General features: G+C 42.8%; 1 protein-coding gene across 5 annotated transcripts in view; it reads right to left on the bottom strand.

Moving 5' to 3' along the window:
- Positions 1-11,841, bottom strand: part of SMURF1 (SMAD specific E3 ubiquitin protein ligase 1) — a 110,883-nt gene extending 99,042 nt beyond the window's left edge. For 2 of the 5 annotated variants that reach the window (XM_030300364.2, XM_030300365.2), the window contains exon 1: positions 9,881-10,314. In XM_030300364.2, the coding sequence (XP_030156224.1) occupies positions 9,881-9,986 (106 nt within the window). In that variant the 5' untranslated portion in view covers positions 9,987-10,314. Of the gene's footprint in view, positions 1-9,880; positions 10,316-10,369; positions 10,886-11,528 lie in introns of those variants that run through there. The other 3 variants (XM_030300370.1, XM_030300366.1, XM_030300368.2) reach the window with 3 other exon arrangements.
- Positions 11,842-27,927: the final 16,086 nt, after the last annotated feature.

Here is a 27,927-nt window from a genome sequence, read left to right as displayed (position 1 = left end):
AGTCTTAGTACTTGAAATAGTCCCAAATAACACAACAATCCAGAAACATTCTATGACATAAATCAACAATAACATTTGTTGGGGTAAGTTTACATATAAAGCTACCATTCCTAACTCTTAGCAAAAATATTTGGCACCTTTACAGAAATACATCTTTTGCTTCACACAAAGAAGGCATACTTGTTTTTCAGAAGTTCATTAAATGGTAGCTTTCTCATCCTCATGTTCAGCATACACAAAGCCAGAATTATACATTTTTTTAATGGTATCATCTAGTTAGTTGTTGGTTGCCTTCCCAGCATCCATCTTTCTGTTCCCTCAAAATGTCCCGTCCTGTATGCTGGGTAGGACTAACGCCATTACTAGATGCCAAGATGGATCCTAACTGCCCAACCCGCACATCCCATCAACCTTACCACAGCGGTTGGTTCAGAGATGGATACATGACCCAAATCAGGCCAACCCAACAAGAGGATTCAACTCCAGGACTTCTACTCCAGCAAAGAACTATTGGAAAAGTGGACTTTTAACATCTCTGCTGGTTAAAGCCAGAAGGAAATCACTATGGGAGCATCTAGAGCCATCTTTTGATCACAAGAGAAAGAGACAGCCAAGAATGGTTCTGAGGTCACAGCACTGAGAACCAAAGAGAAACTGGGTCCTTGTCATACAGTGAAACTACTTTTGGACTTTTCAGTTAACTTACTGAATAAAATGCTTTCTATTGAACCAATTTAAGCTAGGGTTTAAACCACTTACATCTGAAAGCATCTTGTTTTTAAAAACTAATAAAAAAAACCTCAATGTCATGAAGTGTGGTATTGTAAATACATGGCAGAAATAAAAACGTGACACTGGCTGAACAAAGGAGGCAGGGTAAAATTCAGCGAACACCCTACCTGGTCAGTGATGTCACTTACTAAGATGGTGTGGACTAGGATCAGAGCGCCTTGGGGAATGGCTGTCGTGCAAGGGGGTGGGGATAAAATCATGAGCTATCCAGAGGCAACTGGCTGCTCCTGTGCAAGAGAATGTAATGCGCGCTCTGAACCATAAAGACTATCTATTTCCCCTTCTCGGTTCTTTCAAATAGTAGTCTTTAGTTTGGTCTCCTGATCTCCCTCCGTGGTTGTACACAGTTCAACTTGCCAGTGTCCATCCCTAAATCATCCGACCATGAGAAGCTCCACGACCCTGACAAAGACAACCGGCCGTCTTCACCAATGCTCCTGGAGCTGAAGCTAGAGGCAGTGAACACCGAAGCAGACGGTGACGGAGCCGTCCTAGCCAAGAGAAAGGACAATGTGAACAAATCTCTTTCCAGCTCCCCTTTAGAAGAAGCGAAAATGAGGGCTTTTGTAGTTAATCTTTTAACATCTTGGAAATCGAGAAATAGCTGATGCTGTGGCAGGATGGTTTTGGATGCAAGTCACATTCAAATCGAAAAGGGCAAGAGGCAGCTGTCCAAACAAGAGATGCTCACAGCTTGAACTAAGAGAGAGGCAAGGGGCATAGAGAGAAGACACGCTCCAGATGAACCATGGCTGCAGAAACGAGAGGGCTTGAGGAGTTAGATACAAAAGATATGACAACATGTCTCGGTTTGGGGTTTGAGCAACTGAGTGGATTTAATGAAGCGAGCAAGACTGGGGACAGGAAGGTTTCTGGGAGGAGAAAATCAGGAAGACTGGGATATGTAAAGCTGAAGGTGTCTACTAGGTGTGTGTGGGAACAAGAACGTCACCTTTCCAATCTTGCACAATCAAGGAGGAAAAAAAAGGCTACCTTACAAAAAAAAAAAACAAACAGAAAACACCTTACCTAATGTTGTGAGTTTGTGGATTTTCCTCACTGAAGCCTAAGGAGAGTTAAGTCAACGTCCCATGAGAACATGTAGGCCTTCTCCTGCATAGGATTATTGATTATTGTAAAGTATATGAATTTATTATAGTTTAGATTAAGTGTGCTTCGGGGCGCCTGGGTGGCGCAGTCGGTTAAGCGTCCGACTTCAGCCAGGTCACGATCTCGCAGTCCGTGAGTTCGAGCCCCGCGTCGGGCTCTGGGCTGATGGCTCAGAGCCTGGAGCCTGTTTCCGATTCTGTGTCTCCCTCTCTCTCTGCCCCTCCCCCGTTCATGCTCTGTCTCTCTCTGTCCCAAAAATAAATAAACGTTGAAAAAAAAAATTAAAAAAAAAAAAAAAAGATTAAGTGTGCTTCTGAGTATTTCCATAACTGCACATGATATGATTATCCATTTAGGACAAGAGGAACTATCCTTTTCTGTCCTGTAAAATGTGTTTTTAAAGAGTAAAACAAGTTGCATGCTATCTTTTTTAACCTAGAAATAAAAACACATACAAAACAAAACAAAACAAAACACACAACGCTCTTGGGGCTTGGTTTGACAGCTTGGCTCAAGTGAGGAAATGTACTTGAGAACTCTTTGGAAATGAAGAAACGCAGACAGAGAAGGCATTGCTATTATTGACATGTACGAGCAAGCATCAAGCAAATCTCAAATCTATCATTTGTAGGTAATATATGTAGAAATACAATTCAGTAAAATTTAGACTTTTTATCCCAAAGATCTAGGAGAACTATAAGGCAATAAATTACAGGTGGTTACAACCTTTTCTACTTTTATCGAGTCAGTTATTTCTTCTTTAGGCACAGCTAAAATTAATAAGCAAGCCCATAAAAAGTTTAAAGCAAATATTGATAAATATTTAGGGAAAATACCAAGTTATTGATGCTGGTTTATGCAAGTTAGCATTTTTGTCCCCACTTTAGGGATGAGGTTATTTTCTGAAAATAGGTCCGAGGTAACCCCAAATGATATTCCAAATAAATGATATAAACCAGCACTGTTATTTAGAACCAAGACCCCAATCTTTCAAAGGGCTCACTATAGAAAGTAGATCTCAGGGGCACCCGGCTGGCCAGTCGGAGGGGACGTAACTCTTGATCTCAGGGTCATGAGTTTGAGCCCCACGTGGTGTGTGGAGATTATTTGAAATTAAAATCTTAAAAAAAGAAAAAGGTAAATTTTTTTTTATTTTTTTTTTTTATTTTTTTTTTTCAACGTTTATTTATTTTTGGGACAGAGAGAGACAGAGCATGAACGGGGGAGGGGCAGAGAGAGAGGGAGACACAGAATCGGAAACAGGCTCCAGGCTCTGAGCCATCAGCCCAGAGCCCGACGCGGGGCTCGAACTCACGGACCGCGAGATCGTGACCTGGCTGAAGTCGGACGCTTAACCGACTGCGCCACCCAGGCGCCCCAAAAAGGTAAATTTTTAAAGAGAGAGAGAGAGGGAGAAAGAAAGAGAAAGAAAAGAAAAGAAAACCAAAAAGAAAAGAAGAACGAAAAAAGATTGATTTCGGGACCAGATTTCTCAATCTGGAAAAAATTTGGGCTTACTTAGTTTCATGCTGGAACAATTTGTGTGTGAGTGTGTGTGTGTTTGTGTGTGTGTTTAAGTATCAGAATAAACATATTCTCTGGGAAAAAAGTTTGTTCAGATCTACAAAGTATGCAGAGTATTTTTCACTCTCCAGAACCCAGGAATCTTCCTGTGAAGAAATACATATAAGCATGGCTATATGCCTTTAGACACTATTTTAGCCTTTTAAAATATATTTGACACAATTATTTTGAATTTTCAGAACACGTGCATTTGAAAACAATTTCAACCAATGTACTAGTTGTCCTAAGAGATTAAGAGCTGTAGATTCTTTTTTTTCTCAACATTTTTAATTGTTGAAAAGCAATCTATTCTCAAGAGGAAAGAGGGGAAGAGATCAAACAGTACAAAAGGAATACAGTGAAAACATGTCCCTCTCACCCAGATCCTCAGGCCCTGGTTCTCCCCCAGGGACAATCACAATCAGTATTTTCAGCAGTACCCTTGCAGTGATACCCTATACAAATAGGTCAATAAATTTCCCCTTTTATTTTTTATTACTCAAATAGTATTACAACATTCACTCCTCTGAATCTTTTTCCCCCACACAATAATGTGTCTTAGAAAGTGCTTTGTATCAGAATCTTATAAGCACAATCTTATTCTGTTAAACAGCTACACATCCTTGGGTATATAACATAATTGATTTAACTAGTGCTCTATTAATGGCACATTTAGGGTGTTTTCTCTCCTAGTCTCAAACAATGCTGCAATGATTTTGCATAGATGTTTTTTTTAACTTATTTACTTATTCATTTTTAAGTGATCTCTATACCCAATGTGGGGCTCAAACTCGTGACCCCAAGATCAAGAGTCTCATGCTCTTCTGAGCCAGCCAGGCGCCCCTTGCATATATCTGTAAGAAAAATTCCTGGAGGCAAAATTGGTCAATCAAAGGCATAGACATTTATTATCTGATAGTACCAAGCTGCTGTCCTTACTCTATTGTATCAATTTACATTCTCAGCCAACAATGGAAAAGAGCTTCCGCTTTTCCACACCTTTGTCATCATAACATATTTTCAAACTCTTTGGTCTTTGTCAATCTGCTTAGTGAAAAACTGTTTCACTCCCAGTTTCAACTGGTATTTTGTTTGATATGTAGGGCTGGGTATCTTTTCCCATGTTTGAAACCCATTCTCTGTCTTTTCTGAAGTGTTTGTATTCTTTGCAAATAGGTTATTGGCCTTTTTCTAATTGATTTTGAAAGCTCTTTATATATTAAGGAAGCTAGACTTTCATTTTCTTTATTTTTTTTTTATTTTTTTTTCAACGTTTATTTATTTTTGGGATAGAGAGAGACAGAGCATGAACGGGGGAGGGGCAGAGAGAGGGAGACACAGAATCGGAAACAGGCTCCAGGCTCTGAGCCATCAGCCCAGAGCCTGACGCGGGGCTCGAACTCACGGACCGCGAGATCATGACCTGGCTGAAGTCAGACGCTTAACCGACTGCGCCACCCAGGCGCCCCTAGACTTTCATTTTCATATAGACTGCAAATTATTTTTCCTAGTTTGTCTCTGCATATCAACTTCTATCCATTTTTTTTCTCACGGAGAAATTTTCTATCCCACTACTTAAGTCTTTTTAATTGCTTATAATTGTTTATCAGCTGATTCTTTTGGACTTCTAAAACAAATAATAGCAATTTTGCTTTCTGCTGTCTTTCTCTAGTTAACAACAATTTTGACAGAGCACATCCCTGTATTGTTCCCGATTTTAATGGGAATGCTTCCAAGGTTTCACAATTAAAGATGAGGCTGGCTTTGGCAACTAATGCTATTTCTCCAAGGAACTTTCTGAATGCATAGAGAATTTAACAATTTGTTCTTGAGTATTACTTTTCATGTTTATCAATAGGTTTTATAGATTTTCTTCAGTGTCAAAGCATACCATTAGTGTTAGCAATGACATAATTATTTGGGAATAAGAAATAACAGGAACCTATGGCCCTCTATTTACACCAGGCTACCCTATAAATAATCCATAACTACGCATCAAAATATTTAATCCGCATCAAGTCCTTGCGCAACATGCAAAGGCAGGTGCATCACAGACAGGCAAACGGAGTCTAAAAGATTGTAATTCCACCCACCCCCTTTCTTCACTTCTGTGAGTTAAAAATCAAATTCCGACCTTCTGACTCCCCGAGTCAGTGTTTAAGCCACAAGAAAGCACCGTGCGTGGCCTTTAGAGAATCTAGCGAATGCCCAACGTACAAAGAAAAACGCAGGCCGCTGTCTACATCCCGCAGCCTCACAACGTTCTCTTCCAGACTCCTGAAAGCAACCTCCAAGTTGGACTCGGGAGCTGAAAACATCTGAAATGCATCACCCAGCAGCCGGCAAAATAGGTTCATGCTCAGTGATACACGATGTTGCTGACATTCCTCAGCCAATTAGAATTCCTTTCAGCTGCAATGGAGGTGAACACAGCTGGAATGAGAGTGGGGCGCGTCACCAGGCGCATTGATTGTACATTATTTAAGCCTTGTTTTAAAACAATAAAAGAGCTCCCCCCACTTTAATCCGGAAGCATGGAAACAACATTCCACTTAGTTTAAATATCCAAATGGATTACATTGCATCTATAGACACAACAGTAATTCTAACATTTTAAAAAGAAGATATTTCCAGTCCACATGGCTAGATGCTTGTGTGTGTGTGTGTGTGTGTGTTTTCAACAGAGCTTTCCAGCTCATCTTTAAGTAGCATGCCTTAGGGACGTGGTCAGCTAGAATGCGGTGGATGACAAGCCAATTTAAATTAGGGGTTGTCTCTCAATAACATTCACTTACAGAACAACAAGCAAACCAGTCACTTAGGTTGTTCAGTGACAAAAATAAAATAAATAACCACATATTTTTAATTCTCTACTGGCTTAAAAATATTTAACCTCTAAAATGGTTTGAAATTACAACAATTTGATCCAAGTAAGAATCCTAAAAATTAGGGCTTCTCAACCAGAGAATCAGAGCACTGCCAGGATACTAAATTATTTCATCTATTTCCGAAGGTTTTTGAACTTCCCTTTTGCTCTTGGCACTCAATAAAATGCACAATTCAGCTACTTTAACTTTTAACCAGTGTCCACAAACATGTTACAAAACAGCCAGTTTAGTCAAGTGGATCATTGAGCTGATGTTGAAATATTATGGGTCAGTCTTTTTTTTTTAATTCATGAGGAAATACTTCTTCCCAAGTGACTCAGCCCCCAGAACCTCCCCTTACACACAGCACAACACGCCAGAACCCGACAATTCGACCAAACAGAGAAAATGAAAATTTGGAGACTAGAAGGAAAAACTCAAAGTTCAGACACCACTTTTATGGTTGCAGAAATAGGAGTTGTGAACTGAAATAATTAGACTTGAAGTCAAAAATTCTAGTTGGATATCACTACAATTACTATCGAGCTATAGACAGAAATAAAGTGTACAAGGTATTTCATCTCTCAGGTCAGTTAGGGGGTCAAGAAGTTTTAAAAAACGGATTTGAGGGGGGAAAAAAAAGGTTTTTCTCAAGACCTCTCCAATGTGGTCAAATCACAAATATAACCTATATTTGGCAGAATGTGATTCCTTTTCAAGTAAAACTGAAGCTTAACTTTTGCAATAGTTACTTGAGGTAGCACATCCCACACCCTTAACCAGCATTAATCCAGCCAAAGAAGTGCCTTCACAGTACCTTCATAAATCTGAGGCTGAGCCCGAGGAAAACTCAGAAGCAGCTCAGGGCTAAACACTGATGACTTATGCCAGCTTATCCCGGTTTCGTCGTTAAAAACCAAAGTGTTGCCTGCCTTACATAAGCGAGGTTCACTGCTGCCATAAACCAATAAAGGGAACTCTCTTAACAGCCTTCTTAACCTTTAAGAGAAACAGAACTATTTCAAATCAATTAGACCACCTGTTATTGGTTAATTACAGTTATTAACAGTTATTACTACAACTGTTTCTCTCCAAGTCGCATCATCTGGATGCCAAACCCCAAGTCGGCCTTACTTTCCATGTGCTACAACTTTAAAAATAGCCTCCATTTCCATATGCTATCAAGGAAGGCCTCTTCCCTTCTCTCTACTTGGAATTAGAATTTTTCTCTTTGCAACACGCAGTCACGCTTCAAAAGATATAAAAACACAAGGAGGTCTGAGAGTGTTTCAAGGCCTAAATACCCAAAAAAGTTTAGGCATTTGCTATTTCAACTAACTGGTTAACATTGGAATAAAATTTAATTTGCTTGAAGAGCACTGTGGAACCCTTAGAGCCCAAAATTCCATTCTTTTACCCAAAGTGGCCTAAATAATGTATCTGGGATTCATTTGTGTACCACATAAGAAACAAAAGTTTTTGCAAATCCTGCTTGAACTTAAAACCGTTTCCGAAGTGTTTGATTTGCCAGTGAACTCTAAATGTCTACAAGATAATGTTAAGATCACTTTGATTTTGCACATATTATGCCCCAAACCTACTGAAACTATTTAAAAACTATTTTCCTGTTAAAACATCACAAAGACATTCATTAAAGTTAAATTCTTTTAAATATAAAGACTCAAATATTCTTCTACTACATAGGCCAGGCTTCCAAAGCAGCTCCATATACCACTCAACAGTTTTCAAAAGCTGAAAGGGCTCCAGAGGAAGAAAAAAAATATATCATAATCAATACACAAAATTAATGCTTAGCATAAATCAAACATAAGAGCTGTGTTTTAACACAAATTTCTGAATATCAGCATTGAGATTTAATAACACAAAGCATAAGTACCCAACATAATTCAGAATAAGTAGGTAGCCAAATGGAGAATCAAAGATGTTAGAATAAAGTTGAAATCTCGGGGCATCTGGGTGGCTCAGTCAGTAAAGCGGTTGGACTCTTGATTTTGGCTCAGGTCACAATCTCATGGCTCGTGAGTTCGAGCTCAGCTGTTAGCACAGAGCCTGCTTGGGATTCTCTCTCTCTGTCCCTTCCCCGCTCACTCTCTAAATCTCTCTCTCCAAATAAATAAACATTTAAATAAAATTTTTAAGTTGAAATCTCATTTTATATGACGAAACTGAGACCCCAAAAGGTCACATAATTTGTTCCATATCATGCAGCTTAGGATAGAGCTGAACAAAATCAAGTCTTTTTTTTCCTAAGCAGGCTTCACGTCCACCACGGAGCCCAATGTGGGGCTTGAACTCACGACCCTGAAATCAAGACCCAAGCTGAGATCCAGAATGAGACACTCAACCCACTGAACCGACCCAGGTGCCCCTCAAGTCTCTTAATTCTAAATCCAATGCTCTCTTCATCACCAAATACAACTGTGGACCCCAAAGTTCTAAATGCTCTTTTATAACTCCCATGCCATCAGATGTTGCCTTGAATTATGCTCTGTGTGGTATTACTGACTGGTTAGAATGTCCCTCATTTTTAAAAATATTTTTTTCAAATATCACAGGTAGAAATAAACTCTGAAACCTGTAACAAAAGCATACAACTTTTAAAAAATGGCTATCCAACAGGCCAGAAGTGAAGGGAGTTCAAACTGCCCCTGAAAGCTTGAAGATGAGGCCAAAACCACCCCCTCTTCAACGAAATATCTGGTTCCAACGTTACAACATAAATGAACTTTCAAGAGACAACTGCACGTGGGTCTACAATGACCACTCAACTCTCCATCCTGTTGCGGGGATGACCACACTCACAGATCATCTCAGACCGCCAGTAACATCACCAGGGGTGAAGGGAAAAGGTGCTTTGGAAACAACACCCTTCTTTACCTGATCCTTCAGTATCAAATGCCATCCAAAACTCTCCAAAGCATTTCTACATCTGTGGCACCTAAATTTCTGAATCCAAAAATAATTTGGGAGGACAAACCAAGTCCCCCCCCCCCCACCCCCTTCACACGGGAAAGGCCCAGACCTGCCAATTAGGCTTGATTAATATATATATTACACCTGACACACTCTCATTAGAACCTATTCCTTCTGAAACATTAATCATATTTCTACCAAAACTCATGAAGTCAGTTACTTCTGCTTTTAACGAAACCAATCTGATGTCAATTACAGTTTACACTGTAAATGAGAATCAAATTAAAGTTGTCAGTAATTAAAGTTTTACAAGCATCACAAAGTCAAAAACATGGCTTTCATGTAACCATAAAAATAACAATGTTATACATTGTATCTCCATAGTGAGAAGTGTTTCCTCCAAGTCCTGGAATAAAGGATGATGTTTCTCCAGAAGCAAAGATCCCTGGAATATATGGCTGTCACTCCACAAAACCAGGGTCTGGATTTGGGTCCAAATCATCTGATCTGAACATATCATCTCATCATAACCTAATGTGACATCTTTATACAAAAAAAAAAAAATTATAACTCTTCTCTCGAAACAAACAAAAAATCATGCAACAACCATGTACCTTCAAAGGAAACTTTAGTTTTTAAACAATCACCCATTGTTGTTTTCATGGATTTTACCGACGAATTAGTGTTACGCATCTGCGATAAAGTGTCCAAAATGCTCATTCTGTCTGTGAAAGGATCTGACCAGACTCTGACTTCGGAGTCCTCACCACACGGGCCACCGAACAGAAAAATCCAGGGGAAAGCCCCCGTCAGGAATTAGCCTGAACTTTTTATTTCCTTTCCAGGGCTGGAAATAGTCGAGTTCGGAAAGTCCCGCAGCAGAACCGCATCTGCAGCCCTACAATCCCGCCTCAGGTGTGAATTTGAGCTGGGAGGCGCGGCCGCGGCGCCCTAAGCCCTGAGGACACCGCGAAGGGGCGGGCGAGGGCGCAGACCGGCCCGGGATCTCCGGGGCCCGCTAGCGAGGGGCGCCTCCCGCAGACAGCTCGCGTCCACACTCCTCCAAACCCGCGCGTCGCCGGCCCGCAGAGCCTCGCGCTCACCCTTGAAGGTGGCACTACAGAGGCTCCTAGGAGACACGGGCATTTCATTGAAAAGACTAAACGGGAGCGAATCAAGGAGCCTGCGTTAGTGCAGCTGCCCGAGCCTCCAGTGGGGGGCGGGGCGGGGGTCCCTCAGCGCCTCGGCAGGGCTCAAGGATGCTGGGGGAGGGGGGGGGCGGTGACGGCAAAGTGCAATGCAGAGAAGGAAAGAATTGAAGAAGCACGGTCAGGAGTAGATAGTGGCCTGGCCTGAGGGAGAAAGGAAGTGGAGCAGACCGAAGAGGTCTGGACCAGCGGGGAAGTGAGGAGAACAGGACGGGGAGAAGCCACGAGATAGGACTGAGGAATTCGAGGCTGAAGGAAAGGGTGGAGGCAGCGAGACAGAAGCAAGGGGGCGGGGCCGGGAGATAAGCAAGGGAGGGACTAGGTAGAAAATGAGGGGCGGGGCTTAGGGGGAAAGTGAGGGAGCCCGGCCAAGGGAGAATAAAGGGGCGGGGCCGGGAGGGGAGAAGCCGGGGGGCAGGTGGGGGGGGGTGGTAGCGGGAGGAAGGTACAGAGTGTGGGGGAGGGGGTGAGAGCCGGGGGCAGGAGGGAGAAGCTAGGGGGCACGTCCGAGGGCAGACAGGGGAGCGGGAGACGACGGGAAGGTGGTGAGAAGCGAGGGGCGGGACCGAGAGCAAGGGGCGGGGCCTGGAGGGAAAAGCGAGGAGGCAGGTAAGGGGAGAGGGAAGAAAGCGAGGGGTAGGAAAGGGGGGGGGGAGATGAGGAGTAGGGGCGGGGCCACGAGGGGGAGAACCGAGGGGACAAGGCGGGGATGAGGGAGGGGGGCGACCGGGGTGGAGGGGTGAAAGCAGGAGGGGAGAAGCGAAGGGGCAGGTGGGGGAAGGAGGAGGAAAGCGAGAGGGCCGCGGGGGGGAATCGGGGTGAGAAGCGAGGGGGCGGGGCCGGGAGCAGCGAGGGGGCGGGGCCGGGAGCGAGGAGCGAGGGGCACTCGCCGAGGGGGGTGACGAGGTCCTGGGACAACGGCCGGCGTGGGGGAGGGCCACTCCACCGGGGCGCTCTGCGGGAAATTCCGGGGCTGCTGGGGGGCCGTGCGGGGCGCCAGGGGGCGTCGGGGGAGCGGGGGGGGGGGGGCGGGGGGGCCTCCCACCGGCCGTACCTGTCAGACGGATCTTGATGCTGGAGCCGTTCCTGCGCGTCCCGGGGTTCGACATCTCCCGCCAACGATCGGGCAGCCGCGGATCCAGCGCCGCCGCCCCCCGGCCCGGCCCGGCCCGGCCCCGCCGCCGCCGCCTCAAGGTTACGGCTCCGGGCTGGGCGCCGGGGTCCGAGCCGGGACACAAACTCCGCGGCCCAGGCGTCCGGGCGGCGGGAGGATGGTCGAGCCGGGGGATCCGCGCTCGACCCGGCGCCCCCGACCCTCGCTCGCTCCCAGCCGAGCCCAGTCCGGAGCCGCCTCCGCCGCCACCACCACCACCTCCTCAGAGCCGGACGCCCGCCGCCCTCGCCGCTTCCGCCGCCGCCGCCGCCGCCGCCGCCGCCGCCTCCCGGAGCCGCGCGCGCTCCCGCCGCCGTGCCGGCCCGGCCCTGCGCGCGCCCGCGCCGTGCGCCCCCGCGCCTGCGTGCGTGCGCGCGCCCGCGGACACGCCGGGGCGGGGCGCGCTGCGGGGCTACGTCGCCGGCCCAGCCTCGGGCGCGCGGGCTCTGGGAGCCGGGGCCCCCCGGCTTCCCGCGTCTTCCCGCTGGGAGATGAGCGAAGGCGTTCGGGGCTTGGGAGTCGAGCGCGCCTTGGAGGCCCGCGGAAAGAGGAACCGGGTCCGCCTGGGCCCGCGGACTGTTACCCTCGGTTTTCGCCACATTCTCCGAGGGAACGGGTTTGCAGATGCGGACGGAATTGATTTTCCAGGTCTGTGTCTCAAGCCTCGGGGCCCCCGATAGCTATTGAAAAGAGGATTACGTGAAACCGTGGCCTGTCACTACACCAAGTACCTTGCGCAAATAGTCATGCAACACTTTTTTTTGAGCAAAGGGCTTTTAAATAATGCACTTTCAACGGAGAGATTTCTCAAAGACACAGTCCCCTAGGTGTGTTCTGTGCAACTAGTGCGCTCTATTGACCCATGACAAAGTCTCCAGAAGCGCAGGAAGTGCCATTTATGGCCACGGTAAACAAGATGGGAGAGAAGGATAAAGTTGAGAGGTAGATGTTTGTGATTATCCAATCTGCATACAATTCAACCCAACACAAAGGCAGCTTTACAGCCTGCCTTCCGCTAACACTTCCCCCTATCAGACTTGCACAGTAGGACTAAAAGCTAACATTTCCCCTCCTCCCGAGTGGCAGGGTAGAACTAAATCTCGTTAGGCTTTCTCCAACAAACTCCTCTCTTTGTTAACCTGTAATGGAGAGGAAATACTATGTTAATAGAGAGGAAAAGCTGGGCGTGTTTACCAAATTTGTTTTTGACCAACTACCTAATTCTTTGAAAGCCTTTATTTGGTTTGTGTCTTAAGGAAACCAGGCTCTGAGCCATTGCAGCCAGGGAATTTTCCTGGAGTCACAGTTCAGACTAGAGCCCTCTTTCTAGCGCCCCTTGACATGCCCCCCTGCCTCAGGCTGAGCCCAGTGAGAGGGCTGGGCTGGATTCAAAGCTGCTTCTTGAGGCTCAGTCATTCAAATAAAAAGACAGGCCTAGATCATTTCTATGGCCCACTTGCAGCTCAAACGTTCAACAATCCTAGCGAAATATCCAAGAATACAAGCTATGTTTAAGCAACAGAGCAGTAGTCCCAGAATCTAGCAGTTTCTCTGTAGGTGATTGTCACTATGAGTGAGTCCCTGGGGTCTGAATAAATCCTTTTAGAGTCTCTAATCCTCACCTCCAAGTGATCTCCATTCTTCTTTCAGTCCACCCCAGTATCTCACCCTTCTTTTCATTCCCACATTCAAGAAGTCCCTGCTTTCTCAACCAAGCTAAACCTCTCTCTCTCTCTCTCTCTCTCTCTCTGCTTACCTGAGTTGTGGCCCCTGTTCTAATCCCCAACTATTCCTGACCTAAAATCCTTCCATTTCTTAACCTTCCTGTTTTCTCACCTGCCTAGATGTCTGGGCCTTCCTTTTCCTGATCATTTGTTTCCTCAACACCTGAGGCAGGAGGTCACTTCTGGAGGTTACTGAAAGGCATTTCATTTACTCATTAACAAGTAATTGCTGTTGTCATTTAACCAGCTACACCTAATGGTGTCTTTCAACACAGCCCGCACTAGTAAGACTTTCCTAACTGGAAGCTAATGTATTATTCATCAGCAAACACCAGCCACCTACTATGTGGTTAGGGACAAGGAATACAAAATAAATAAGTCACAGCTGTAGCATTTCAGAGGCTCAGTGGACTGGATGAAACAGACAGGAGCAGCTGACAAGGACACAGTGACAGAGGTGTGTACCGAGGGCTAGAACATTGATTACAGGACCGTTCTGCCTGGGAGGAGGGAGATGGGAAGATCACAGAAGAGTCCCAGAATACCTTGATCTACGACCTAAACACAGTGTTCAAGTTCGTCGGGCAAAGACATTGTAGGCAGAGGGAGGGGCTGGCACAGAGGCATGAAAATAAAGGTTTTCTCCAACCGTTCATGGCACAAGGACAGTGACACAGCTGCCGTATCTTCTATCCTCACACCTGACTATTAAAAGCTGACACTCTGTCCCAAAAATAAATAAAAACGTTGAAAAAAAAAATTAAAAAAAAAAAAAAGGGGGCGCCTGGGTGGCGCAGTCGGTTAAGCGGCCGACTTCAGCCAGGTCACGATCTCGCGGTCCGGGAGTTCGAGCCCCGCGTCAGGCTCTGGGCGGATGGCTCAGAGCCTGGAGCCTGTTTCCGATTCTGTGTCTCCCTCTCTCTCTGCCCCTCCCCCGTTCATGCTCTGTCTCTCTCTGTCCCAAAAATAAATAAAAACGTTGAAAAAAAAAATTTAAAAGCTGACAAAGATGATAAAAGGTATTGGCCCATGTCAAATTCAACAGCCACAATTTTGGGCTAGGCCTATGGGCCAGCCCTTATATTGAACTTCAGGTACCTTGATTTCCTTTGATCGTGTATCAAATTTGTCAAAAATACTATCTTCTAAAGACATCGGGAACAAATAGATGGGAAATGCTTAACAATTCTGCTGAGACAGAGATGAAATTTGGTGAGTGTCTTCAAGGATCCTCTTTGCAATGCCTTTACAAACGAGCGGTTTTGACCCTGCTTTCTTTGTAGGACTTGGCAGCTCATTTTATTTCTCCCAAATGTATCACTCGCCTTTGTCGGTGTTATTGGGCATTTGAAACGCTTTCCAGTGGGGGAGGGAAAAAAAATCTCTCTTTGGATCCAACGATGCAGTAGTTCTTAACCTGTCTTTGGAGTCCCAAACCTTTTCAGGGAATCTGGTGGAAATAATGGATCCTTTCCCCCAAATTCATGTGTGCAACTCTGCACCAAATTTTACATCCAATTTCAGTGGTTCATGCATGATCTCCTGAAACCAATTTGTGGGCCCTGTAAGGTCCCACAGCCCCTAGATTAAGAACTCCTAAAGGAGATGATCAAGCAAATCACACTGGGAATACCCCATTTATGGGTGTTGAGGAGCCAATACAGGGGTAGCCCCTTTTGAAGGTAGCGGGTATTCTTGCTAAAAAGTTTTAATTTCTCTGGAATAAGTGCCCTAGAGCTGTGGCCCACACACACCCACACTCTACCCTGGCTCCACCACGTTACCAATTGGTGCCAGAGCGGGTTCATTAAATTTGCCAAGCCTCACTTTGCTCATCTGTACAATGGAGATAATAATGCCTCTCACCCACAGTTATTGTGAGGTTTAAATTAGATGTAGATTTAACAGTCTACTAGAGCAGACACGTGGTAAATGGTAGTTCTGATTAGTACAGGTAAAATACATATGCTAATCTTTCCCCCAAACTTGCTAGTACTATTACCCTAGGGAAATTGGGGATATTATGCAAAGGATCCCTGGTGGCTATACCAAATACCCCTTGAGAGCATACTGCTATACCTGAGCTGGTGCCTCTGTGGCAAGTGGCTAGATCAGACCAGCCTTTAAGGTCTTGGTGTTGTGTTTTTTCTTTTTTTTTTTTTAACACTTATTTCTGAAAGAGAGAGACAGAGCACAAGTGGGGGAGGGGCAGAGAGAGAGGGCGAGACACAGAATCTGAAGTAGGCTCCAGGCTCTGAGTTGTCAGCACAGAGCCCGATGAGGGGCTTGAACCCATGAACTGTGAGATCATGACCTGAGTTGAAGTCAGATGCTTAACCAACTGAGCCACCCAGGTGCTCCTAAGGTCTTTTCTATATCTAGGATCTAGGCCTCTTTTGCTTTTCACCTAAACATTATGTTTTTAAAACAATCAAATATACAAAATTTATGATTAATTAGCACATTTATTTATTCTTTTATGCAGTTTCTCTGCATAAAAAGGAGAAGTCTTTAGGATCTTCCTCTAAATTACACCCTAAGCTTAATATTACCAATATGCAGGGTAATATCGTTGGCAGGGTTTATTATCATTGGTAGGGTCTTTTTTTTAATACAACTGTTTATTAAAAAAATATTTGAGATCACTGTAAATTGACATGCAGTTGTAAGAAATAATATAGAGAGATCTCTTGTGTACTGTGCCCAGTTTCCCCAATTGTAACATTTTACAAAACTGTAATATAATATCACAACCAGGATATTGACATTGATACAATCGATTAATACTCAGATTTCCCCAGTTTTACCTGGACTGGTGTGTGTGTGTATTAAGTTCTACACAGCTTTAACACCTGTGTAGGTTTCAAGTAACCACCACCACAGTCAAAATACTGAATAGTTCCAACACCTTCCCATCCTCATGTTGTCCTTTTATACCCCCACCTTTTGTCCCACCCCCCAACACCTGGCAACAACTATCCTCCATTTCTAAAATTTTGTCAATTCAAAAATGTTACATAAGGGGAATCATATACAATGTAGAATTTTCGAATGGAATTTTCTCACTCAGCATAATGCTGGGAGACTCATCCAAGTTGTTACATGTTTCAGTAGTTTGTTCCTTTTTATTACTGAGTCGTATTCCATGGTTTGGATGTATTACCTTTAATACATGAATGTTTAACCATTCACCCTTTGGAGGCTAACTCTGGTTTTTGGTTATTACAAATAAACTACTATGAACATTCATGTGCAGGCATTTGCGTGAACATAAGTTTTAATTTGTCTGGAATACGTACCCTAGAGTACAATTGCTGTGTCATATGGAAATTACAAGTTTAGTGTTTTAAACTCAAGTGGCTGTAGCATTTTACTTTTCTACAAGCAATGTTTCTTGGCATCCTTGCCAGCATTTGGCATTGTCACTATTATTCCTCTTAGCCATCCTGATAGGTGTGTAGTTGTGTTTCATGGCTGTGGAATTATTTGAGATTTAGATTATTTCTTCAAATATATGCAGCCAAGGGATTAAGGACAATTCTAGAAAAACGTAATTCTAAAGTCTTTCTTTAAAGATCCTAGTTGAACCCCACAGTCTATGTTCAGAAACAGCTGAGGTCAAAGTGAACATGAGAAAATGAACTGCTATTATACATTTTAAAATGTAGTTTATGGGGCACCTGGGTAGCTCAGTTGGTTAAGTATCCAGCTTTGGCTCAGGTCATGATCCTGCAGTTTGTGAGTTCGAGCCCCACGTGGGGCTCTGAGCTGACAGCTAGGAGCCTAGAGCCTGCTTTGGATTATGTGTCTCCCTCTCTCTCTGCCCCTCCCCACTCATGCGCGTGCTCTCTCTCTCTCTCTCTCTCTCTCTCTCAAAAATAAATAAAACATTAAAAAATTTTTTTCTTGGGGCGCCTGGGTGGCGCAGTCGGTTAAGCGTCCGACTTCAGCCAGGTCACGATCTCGCGGTCCGTGAGTTCGAGCCCCGCGTCAGGCTCCGGGCTGATGGCTCGGAGCCTGGAGCCTGTTTCCGATTCTGTGTCTCCCTCTCACTCTGCCCCTCCCCCGTTCATGCTCTGTCTCTCTCTGTCCCAAAAATAAATAAACATTGAAAAAAAAAATTTAAAAAAAAAAATTTTTTTTCTTAATATAGTTTTGTCTATGGAGTGCTTCCCACTTAAATGAGCAGTGTTTTAAACAATTGACTATCCTAATAAAAGTAGTTAAGACACTATTAAGAATAAGCTCATTGTAAAAAATTCAGACATGACATTTTTCTCGTAAATAAACAAAGGTGATGTCCAGACTTCTGATCTACTCCTCCTTCAAAATCTCACGGGGGCTCCTGGGTGGCTCAGTCAGTTAAGTGTCCAACTTTGGCTCAGGTCCTGATCTCACACTTCATGGGTTTGAGCCCCACATTGGGCTCTGTGCTGACAACTCGGAGCCTGGAGCCTGCTTTGGATTCTGTGTCTCCCTCTCCTTCTGTCCCTACCCTGCTTGTGCTCTCTTTCTCTCAAAAATAAAATAAACATTAAAAAATGGTTTTAAAAATCTCATGATTTCTATTGGTCTAGAAAAATAAGATAAATATTCCCTAGGTTTGTTGTAGCTCATCTGTAATATATTAAGCAACAATAACCAGAGAAATCAACAAAACAAAAGGATTCCCAAGTAAGACCCTGAATCATTGTTTATTGGCTAAAAATTGATGCTAGCTTTTGGACAGAATTAGAGGAAGCTCCACTATATTCTGAGCTATTGGTTCTCAAAAGTATGGTCACCCAAAAAGCAACATTGCCAGGGAACTGTTAGAAATGCAAATTCTCAGGCACCACCCCAGACTTACTATCAGAAACTCAGACGGTAGGTTCAACAATTCACGGTTGAACCAACCTTGGGGTGATTCTGATGCAGGCTTGGGTTTGAGAACCACTGTGAAAGGCAAACAATTACCTTCCTCTTGTCCTAACTCAAGGAAGAGAGCAGTGATGTGCAAAATCCAAAGCAAAGGTATTTGGGCCACAATGTCAAAAACAACTATAGGTTGTTTAAGTTACTATAGGTAACTTAAGCAAAAATGGGATATATTAGAAGAGCTTCAGGGAGGTCACAGAATCCTTGCTAGATTTTATGATGGAAAATGGGCAGTGATCAACACATCTGAACAGCCAAGGAGCAGATTTTTTTCTTAATCAGAAACAGTATGGCCAGGACAACACCCCTAGAATTAATGCTCCCCTAGGAATTAATGCCATCTGTCCTTATGTCTCAAGATGGTAAGCACCAGAAGGCGTTCCCGGTTGGCTAAGTCTAAACCAGGCCCCAAGCCCTGGCTGCCTGGGGATAGCGAGAAGGGAAGATAAAGCCACTCTTACTTTTGCAGTGGGAAACTGAGCCACCACCTCGTGCCCAAACGATGCACAGGAGGGCTTTCTCCCTAATAGGAAGGGAACTGAACAACCCCTACATGGCTAACGTCTGCCTCATGAACATGATGGGAGAGGGAGGGCAGCAGACTAATGTTTGATATGATTTGATTGAACCGATACCAATAACTTAGAGTTTGGTTTTTGATTCCCCAAGCACACACTGACTCTAAGGTGAAGACAGAAGAAACCTAACGAGAGGAAAGGCAGAAGGAATTCTATGATTTAAAACAAACTGGAAAATTCACAAATCGCACACTGTTGCACTAATTATTAAAAAAAAAAAAAGACTTGTAGTATGTGACAATCATTTACCATGGTCTATGATGGCAAGGAGGTGCCCCAATTCCCCGATCCTCCAGATGCGCTGAACCAGTAACCAAATCCCTGCTCTCTCTGCATTCTGCACAGCGTCTGAATCAAACTCATCTTTCTGCCGAGATCCGGCAAGGCTCTAATCTTACCCTGATTGTGCAAAAATAGAAACGAGTACAGATGAATGTGACAAAGATTCTCCTAGTACCAAGAAAGGGGCGGGAGCTGTGTACCTCATTATTTAAAGGCATTCATGTAAACAAATTAAGTTAATTTGCGGTTCTGGTTTGTGTGAGGGAGGGATGCTTATATAATTATTAGCTTCTATTCCTGCTTAGTGAACGTGATAAAGATTTTTGAGGATAGCTATTTCCAATCCAAGTTCACGCTTTCTTCAGTGCCCGTCCATAGAACTGTCCATGTACTTAATGCGGACTCTTTGTTCATATATCCGTCTCTCTAGACTGCATCAAGCCTCTGTCTGCCCAGGATCTCCCTGGAGGGATGGGGGAGTGGTGGGGCTTAAGCCACAGAATAGCTCGACGATGCCCATTTTTTCTTCCCAGGAACGATATTTTAGAAAACACGGTCTAGTCATTTGTATGCACCGATTTATAGTATACGTTCACTTTTCCTCTTTATTGTACTGTAGGATATAAGCAAACATTTATTAGGAAATTCAGTGTGCCATGCAATGTGCTAATGTGCAAGGAATTTTTTCTGCTATTAGAAACATTTTTGTTGGGGGACACGTGGGTGGCTCAGTCAGTTAAGCATCTGACTTCGGCTCAGGTCATGATCTCATGGTTCATGGGTTCAAGCCCCGCATCAGGCTCTGTGCTGACAGCTTAGAGCCTGGAGCCTGCTTCAGATTCAGTGTCTCCGTCTTTCTCTTCCCCTCTCCTGCTCATGAGGTGTCTCTCAAAAATAAATAAACATTAAACAATAAAATTATTAGAAACATTTTCGTTGTAAAATACAACACACGTATGGAAAAGTGAAACTCCTAGATAGTCACCAGCAGGTAAAGAAACAGAACATCTCCAGACCCCAGAAGACACCTGCATTCATCCTCCTGATTACAATCGTTCCCAGCCTCCTCTCCAGGTAACCATTCTCCTCTTATAATAATTTCTTTGCTTTTATTCATAGTTTTGTTAATTATGAATCCCTAAGCATAGTTTTCTTTTGCCTGTTTTTGAACTTTCTATAAATGGAACCATACAGTAGGTGCTATTTTGTGTCTGATTTCTTTCTTTTACTCAACATTGAGATTCATCCATATTGCTGTGTTGTGGCTATAGTTCACATGTTTTTATTGTTTGCATAGTATTCTATGAATACATTTCAATTTATCCATTCATGGGCATTTGCATGTTCCACTTTGGGGCTAATGTAAACATTATGCTAAGCCATATTTTGACTAATATGATCATCATATTAAATAGCATTTCCTGATTACTAATAGGGTGTTACTTTGGCTATTTGGAATCCCTTTAGCAAAGCACATATGCAATGTTTTGGGTTTCTTTGTTCATTTTTCTGTGGGATTTTCTGCCTTTCTTACTGATTTATAGGCATTTGTTGTGTGGCTTGGATATCAGCTGTCAGGGTTTTTTTCCCCAATTTTTTTTTATTGTGGCAAAATATACATAATATAAAATTTACCACATTAACCACCTTTAATTGTAAAGTCAATGGTATTAGATACATTCATAATGTTGTGCTCCACCACCATCATCCATCTCCAGAACTCATTTCATCTGGTAAAACAAATTCTGTGTCCATTCAACAACTCCCTATTCTCCCCGTTTTCCAGCCCCTGAGCACCACCATTTGGCTTTCTGTCTCAGGGAATTGGACAATTCTAGAGAGACTTCATATAAGTGGAATCATACGATATTTATCTTTTTGGCCTGTTTCACTTCACATAATATCCTTAAGATTAATCCACATTGTAGCATGCCAGAATTTTCTCCCTTTTCAAGGCTGAATAATATTCCATGGCATGGAGAGACCACACTTTGCTTATCCATTCATCTGTCGATAGACATCTGGGTTGCTTCCGTGTTTTAGCTATCGTGAATAATGCTGCTTTGAACACAGGTATACAAATACCGATCTTCAAGACCCTGCTTTCGATTCTTTTGGGTAGATAACCAAAATGGAATTGCTAGATCATATGGCAATTCTAATTTTATTTTTTGAAGAATCACCATACTATTTTCCATAATGGCTACACCACTTGACATTCCCACCAGCAGTGCATGAGGGTTCCAATTTCTCTACATCCTCACCATCACTTGTTATTTTCTGGTTTTTGATAGTGGCCATCCTCATGGCTGTGAAGTGGTATCTCATTGTGGTTTTGATTTGCATTTCCCTGATGGCTAATGATATTTATCACCTTTTCATGTGTTTGTTGGCCATGTGTAGGTCTTCTTTGGAAAAATGTATATTCAAGTTCTTTGTCCATTATTGAATCAGGTTGTTTGGCAAAGAACTTTTAAAGGTCAAAAAGGTATTTTCCCTGCATTTTGTGGCTCACCTCTGGTAGTGGAGACCATCACATAAGCAAATAATGTATGAATGAGGCAGAAGAAAGGCTTCCCTTTCTTGTGGACACCAATATGCTGTTGGTGTCAGTAGACTAGGGCAAGGGTTTGGCTGCTTCACCTGGATGGATGTGGAAGGAGACTTGCTTGTTGAGTGTTTTTGCCATATACCTTAAGCAGCAAGTTTCTAAAGAGTTTCAAAAATTCACAGTGATTAATTCAGGAGCATCACCAGTTTAAATTTTATACCCAGGATGTATGGTTGGCAACTTTATTTCTCATAAGGCACCCCTAAACCTTAGCTTTTTGAAGGACTCAAGCAGCTTTCTCAACAAGCCACATCTATTTCTGCTGTGAGTTTTCATCTTAGGTTGTCACTTAGAGGTATAATCAATTTAGACATTGTTGTTTGCTCAGCGAGCAAAGTCTGTGATGTCTTAACTAAGCACAGGACAGGGCTGCCAAGCCTCTCTCTAATAAGTGAGAGTCTTTGGAATCAAATGGGAATACAGTTTTATTCTAAGGAAAGCACTAGCAGCAAAGGAGAAAAACTGTACTTACTACGGTTGCATTTGTGAATTATGGTTGGATTCTCATCTCACTGATGAAGATTAAGAGGCTTGTTATGGGATGTATCTAACAACATTGGGATATTGTTATCCCAAATAAACTATATTGCATCTGAATGGAATATTTTGATAATAATGGGCTGTTCTTAGGAGGAGAATGCTTCCCATGGAAAAAGGGTAGAGCTAAGTATCATTAGAGATGTTTAATGGAACATATCAGTTAATGCCTCCTTCCCCTAAAGGAGTTTCCATGCTCTGAATGCAATCCTTTGCAGAATAATTCCTATGTAAGCAGGAGGGAAAACGGGGTTTGGGGGATTGGTGCCAACAATCAATGACTTAGGAAAGCTGTGAATGTTCCAGTGACTGAAATACAGCAACGGGGTAGCACTAGGTTGTTTCGCCAAAGAGCCATTTCTCTTCTTATTGGGAAGAATTGGCCTGCAAGTTCAAAAGACAGAGTTGCCAACTTGACCTTAGGGTCAGTCAGATTAGAACATCCTGGGGTTTTGACAGAAGAGTACCTGTAGTTAGGAAGCCAGATTTATGGCTGTGGGCAAAGAGAAAGCAAGCCTGTATCTAGAGCACACCAGCTTATTAGGGTAGGTATATTCCTTGGAAATCCTTCTAGAGAAGTCCCATAAAGTCACTTTCAAGCCTCCCATATCTGCATCTGTGTCTTTACCTTTCCACCAGGGATGGTGGAGGGTCCTAAACAAGCAAACAAACAAAATCACTTTCGAACCTCCTTTGGATTCTAATATCTTGATCACCCAAACGTTACTTTCCCTACTTTTCCTTAAGACTAGAGACATACCACAATTTAACAGTTATTAGAGTTTCCTTTCCTGAAAATGCACAGAGAACTAAGAACCCAAGGCATATAAGAACCAGGATAAACCCAGAGCGATTAATTCCCTAGCAATCCCCACATTCAGGATACAACTGGGAGTGAATCTGGCTTCAGCAGAGTGGTCTTAAAATACTCTCCTATTGGGGCACCTGGGTGGCGCAGTCGGTTAAGCGTCCGACTTCAGCCAGGTCACGATCTCGCGGTCCGGGAGTTCGAGCCCCGCGTCAGGCTCTGGGCTGATGGCTCAGAGCCCGGAGCCTGTTTCCGATTCTGTGTCTCCCTCTCTCTCTGCCCCTCCCCCGTTCATGCTCTGTCTCTCTCTGTCCCAAAAATAAATAAACGTTGAAAAAAAAATAAAAAAAAAAATACTCTCCTATTTGCTGGTTATGTGATCATGGGTGAGTCTGTCTCTGAACTTCAATTTCTTCATCTACAGAATAGATATAATCCCAACATCATGCTGTTTTTATAAGAATTACTGGTATGGGAGATGTTATCTGTGAAAACCCTTGGTGAAAGTATCATTTAAATAATTGTTCTTAATCTAGGGGTATTTGTATCTAAGCCTGCAGGCTTCCAGAGAAGGACTTTGGTTTCCTTCATAAATTTACTCACCTGAATGTGTAGGTAGTAACCACACTTTATAAATAATAAATGTTCCCATAGTTTTGATAATTGTCAAATGTTATGATTCTCCCACTTGCCCTGCACGCCGCCCCCCCCCAAAAAAAAACACTTAAAAAGTTTTCTAAACAATCACATTTTTAAAATTTTTTTTTCAACGTTTATTTATTTTTTTGGGGACAGAGAGAGACAGAGCATGAACGGGGGAGGGGCAGAGAGAGATGGAGACACAGAATCGGAAACAGGCTCCAGGCTCTGAGCCATCAGCCCAGAGCCCGACGCGGGGCTCGAACTCACGGACCGCGAGATCGTGACCTGGCTGAAGTCGGACGCTTAACCGACTGCGCCACCCAGGCGCCCCACAATCACATTTTTTAAAGACAAGCAAATCATGGGGTGCCTGGGTGGCTCAGTCCATTAAGCATCCAACTTCACCTCAGGTCATGATCTCACAGTTAGTGAGTTCTAGCCCCACATCAGGCTCTGTGCTGACGGCTCGGAGCCTGGAATCTGTTTCAGATTCTGTGTGTCCCTCTCTCTCTGCCCCTCCCCTGCTCACTATCTCTGTTTCAAAAATAAATAAACATTAAAAAAAATCAAAGACAAGCAAATCAGAGATATGGAGTCTTTTCCCATTTATAATTCACCCAAACCCAGTGAAAGGGTGTTTACTTTGGAGAAGAGAAACTCACACACTGAAACGCCTTTTTATTACTGGTAACTCCCAAGTCATTTCTCTGACTTTCATTGTATGGAATTATGCTTCAGGAATTTAGGACCCAAATTCATATTCATGCAGCACACCTTGAGAATACACAATTCTAATGTCTTCAAGGTTTTTTATTTTTAATTATTATTAAAACCCTAGCAATGACACAATTGGGACTCTTCCTCTCCTCTAGCCAGAGGTTAGCAGTTTGATGAATAGTCTCCCAGAATGTTTTTTCTACACATATACTACCAGATATGTAATATTCTTTCAAATAATATATATACACTGGTATTTCTTACTTACTTATTTGTGGGGGGGCGGGGTCAGGTCAGCCAAGCAGGCTCTGCACTGTCAATACAGAGCTCCACGTAGGGCTTGAACTCACGAACCATGAGATCATGACCTGAGCGGAAATCAGAGTTGGACACTTAACCAACTGAGCCACCCAGGTTCCCCTACACTGGTATTTCTTGATTTACAAAATTAAGACATTATCAGGCTCCCCATTGTGGAAGATAAGGAGTTCCCTTGTCCTGCCTCCATTTTTGTACATGCTTTGTATTTTTACTTCTTCTATTCATACTTAAAAATTTTGGGGGGCTCGCGTTTGCTCTTTTATCAGCCCATATGTAACGCATGATCGCCACCACGTTTAGGTAAGGATATTGGTGCCTGTACCTTCTGTTCCACTTGTCCCACCTTCATATCTGTCAGCTGAACCCTGACAACGTCAAGGATGACAACATTCATATTCTCTTCTGCAGGCAGAGTTGACTTCCCCGTTTTGTCTGTTGGTTCCATGAGTTGACTATTTCAGAATCAAGATTAAAATCACACCACATTTTGTTTGCTTCCTGTTTGGGCTTGAGTTTCTTATGTAATTTTTTTACCTGTTATTTCTAATTGTCTTATTTTCTTCTTATTGATGGAATGGACATGTTTTCTTCAAGTCATGAACATGATCTGGCTTCTTAATCATTCTATTACTTAGATCTATTTCATTTCTCTTGTTGAAAACATTCTACCTGGAGCTGCCTTTCTATTCTAATATGGAACAAACAGCTTTCTAGCTTCACTGTACAACTGTTATCCTGAGATTGCATTTCAATCGACTTCCTCATTGGTCGCATTATTTCTTGTATCTTATGTTTTTCTTTTTGGTAATGGGGGCGGTAAGATGGTTTTCATCCTTTTTTGATGGTGTACATTCTCAAGTAGCTTACTTAGAAAGTACTTGAAAGGTAATCCTCCTGAGTTTATATCTGAAAATATCATTATGCCTTATATGAATATAGAATTCTCATTTGTAAGTAATTGTCCCTCAGAACTTTCAAGGCATTGTTCCATTATATTCTACACTTTGGTGTCCCCAGAGAGAAATCTGATGTTAGTCTGATTCTCATTCTTTTGTACATAATATTTCTCTCTGGAAATTGTTTGGATCTACTATTTATTCTTGGTAGTCTGAAATTTCACAACACTGAATATAGATATTTATCTTTTTCTCATTCGGCTTGGCATTCAGTTAGTCCTTCAACCTTGAGATTCCTTCAATTCTGATAAATTTTCTTTTATGATTTCTTTGATAATGTCTTTCCCTGTGTTTTCCCTCTCACTTGTTTATTTTTTTGGAACTTCAGTTACTCTGATGGTGGTCCTCCTGAACTGATCCTCATTCTTCTCCCAACTTTTTCAACACTTTGTTCCTTTCTGGTCTGTAGTCTGGAATCTTTCCTTGCCTTTATCTTCAAACCCTTCCCATGAATTTTGTCCTGATAATTATTTAATCTCTGAGATTGTTCCTGTTTCATAGCTTCTTGCTCAATGGTTACAGTCCCTGTTTTCTCAAATCTGTTGAGAATATAGAGAGCAATTGCCGTACCTTCTCTGAGTTGTGTGTTTTTCCTGCAGACAGTTGTTTCATTCACTTGGGTGTTTCTATCTTGATGGTTTTCTTCTTGTGCCTGATCATGCATATTTAAGAATGGGAGCATGGGTTAATTTTTCTGGACAAATGGTTTGGATTTTTCGTATATACACATCTATGTGTTCCCATTAGGATTTTCCCATGAATAGATTAGCTGACCAGGTGTCCTATGGAGGTGATAAAAGGTTTCTTAACTGGCAGGTAAGGAGAAATGCATTGTGATTCTTGATCTTTTGTATATGACTTGTTTTTACTGTCTGGAAATTTGTAGGATCTTTTCTTTCACCAGAATTTTGAAATTTTACAATGATGTGCACAGGTTAATTTTAATCTATTTTTCTGGGCTACTCATTGGAACCTTTAAATTTGGAAATGTTTACTTCTGCTTTGAGTTATTTGATAATTTGCTATCCTCTATTATTTTTTGTTCTGTACTTCTGAAATGCTTCTATTCAGATTTTGGATTGCCTAGACTTCAAGATTCATATAACTTCATCTTTTCTAGATTGTTGTCATTTTTGCTCTGCTGCATGGGAGAGTTTCTCAACTTCATCTCCCAACCCTACTATTAAGTTGTTCATTTCTACCATCATTTTTAATTTCCAAGAGTCCTTTTTGATCTTGGACTTTTTAATGTTTATTTTTGAGAGAGCAAGCGAGCAGGGGGAGGAGCAGAGGAAGAAACCCAAGCAGACTCCACGCTGTCAGCACAGAGCCTGACATGGGGCTCAGTCTCACCAACTGTGAGATCATGACCTGAGCTGAAATCAAGAGTCAAACACTTAACTGAATGAGCCACCCAGGCACCCCTGATCTTGGCCTTTTAAAAACAGAATCTTATTTTTGCTTCATGGAAGCAGTATCGTATCTCTCAAGTATGCTAATATTATTTTTTGTTCAATTTTCTTTCCCTTGCATGGCTTTTCTTTCAAACTCCCTGCCAGCACTATTTGTTTTTGTCTCTGTTGTGTCAGAGATCTTCCTAAATATCTGTGGTTCTTGATCTATTTAAGAGTGAGATACTAAAAAGCTGATCAGAAGTGCTGAGACCTTGGGGTAATCTAGCTGGCTTGTTTCCTTGTGGAACTCACAGTGTCAGTGTCTTTAGGTTTTCCCTCCAAGGATGGTCATATTTCCCAGAGAAAGATCTTCTAGGCTCCTGCCTAGAGGATATACACCTGTCTGATAGCATTCCATTTACCCAATGGGATGTGGGGATAAGTGGGGACTCACCATTCCCTATGCAATTTACTTAATCCCCCTATATTCATCATGAATCTGTTTTTAACCTTGCCCAATATATTCTAGTACAGAGACTTTTTTTTTTTTTTTTACCTAATTGAGAAAATAAACTTCCAGTTTACTCCCAGAGTGGGGAAGGGTCAGATGATCAGCTTTGTGGAGTGAGAGAATATAATGGCTTTTAAAACATTTTTTTTTTATTGTACAGAATGAGAGCATGCACAAGTGGAGAAGGTGGGCAGGGGGAGGGAGAGTCTTAAGCGGGCTCCACACTCAGCACAGAGCCCAACCCCACGACCTTGAGATCATGACCTGAACCAAAATACAGAGTCAGATACTCAACCAACTGA

The sequence above is a fragment of the Lynx canadensis genome, chromosome E3 (genome assembly GCF_007474595.2).
Source record: "Lynx canadensis isolate LIC74 chromosome E3, mLynCan4.pri.v2, whole genome shotgun sequence".
NCBI lineage: Eukaryota > Metazoa > Chordata > Mammalia > Carnivora > Felidae > Lynx > Lynx canadensis.
Note: the sequence above shows the minus strand (reverse complement) of the source record. Positions and strands in the feature narration are given on the sequence as shown.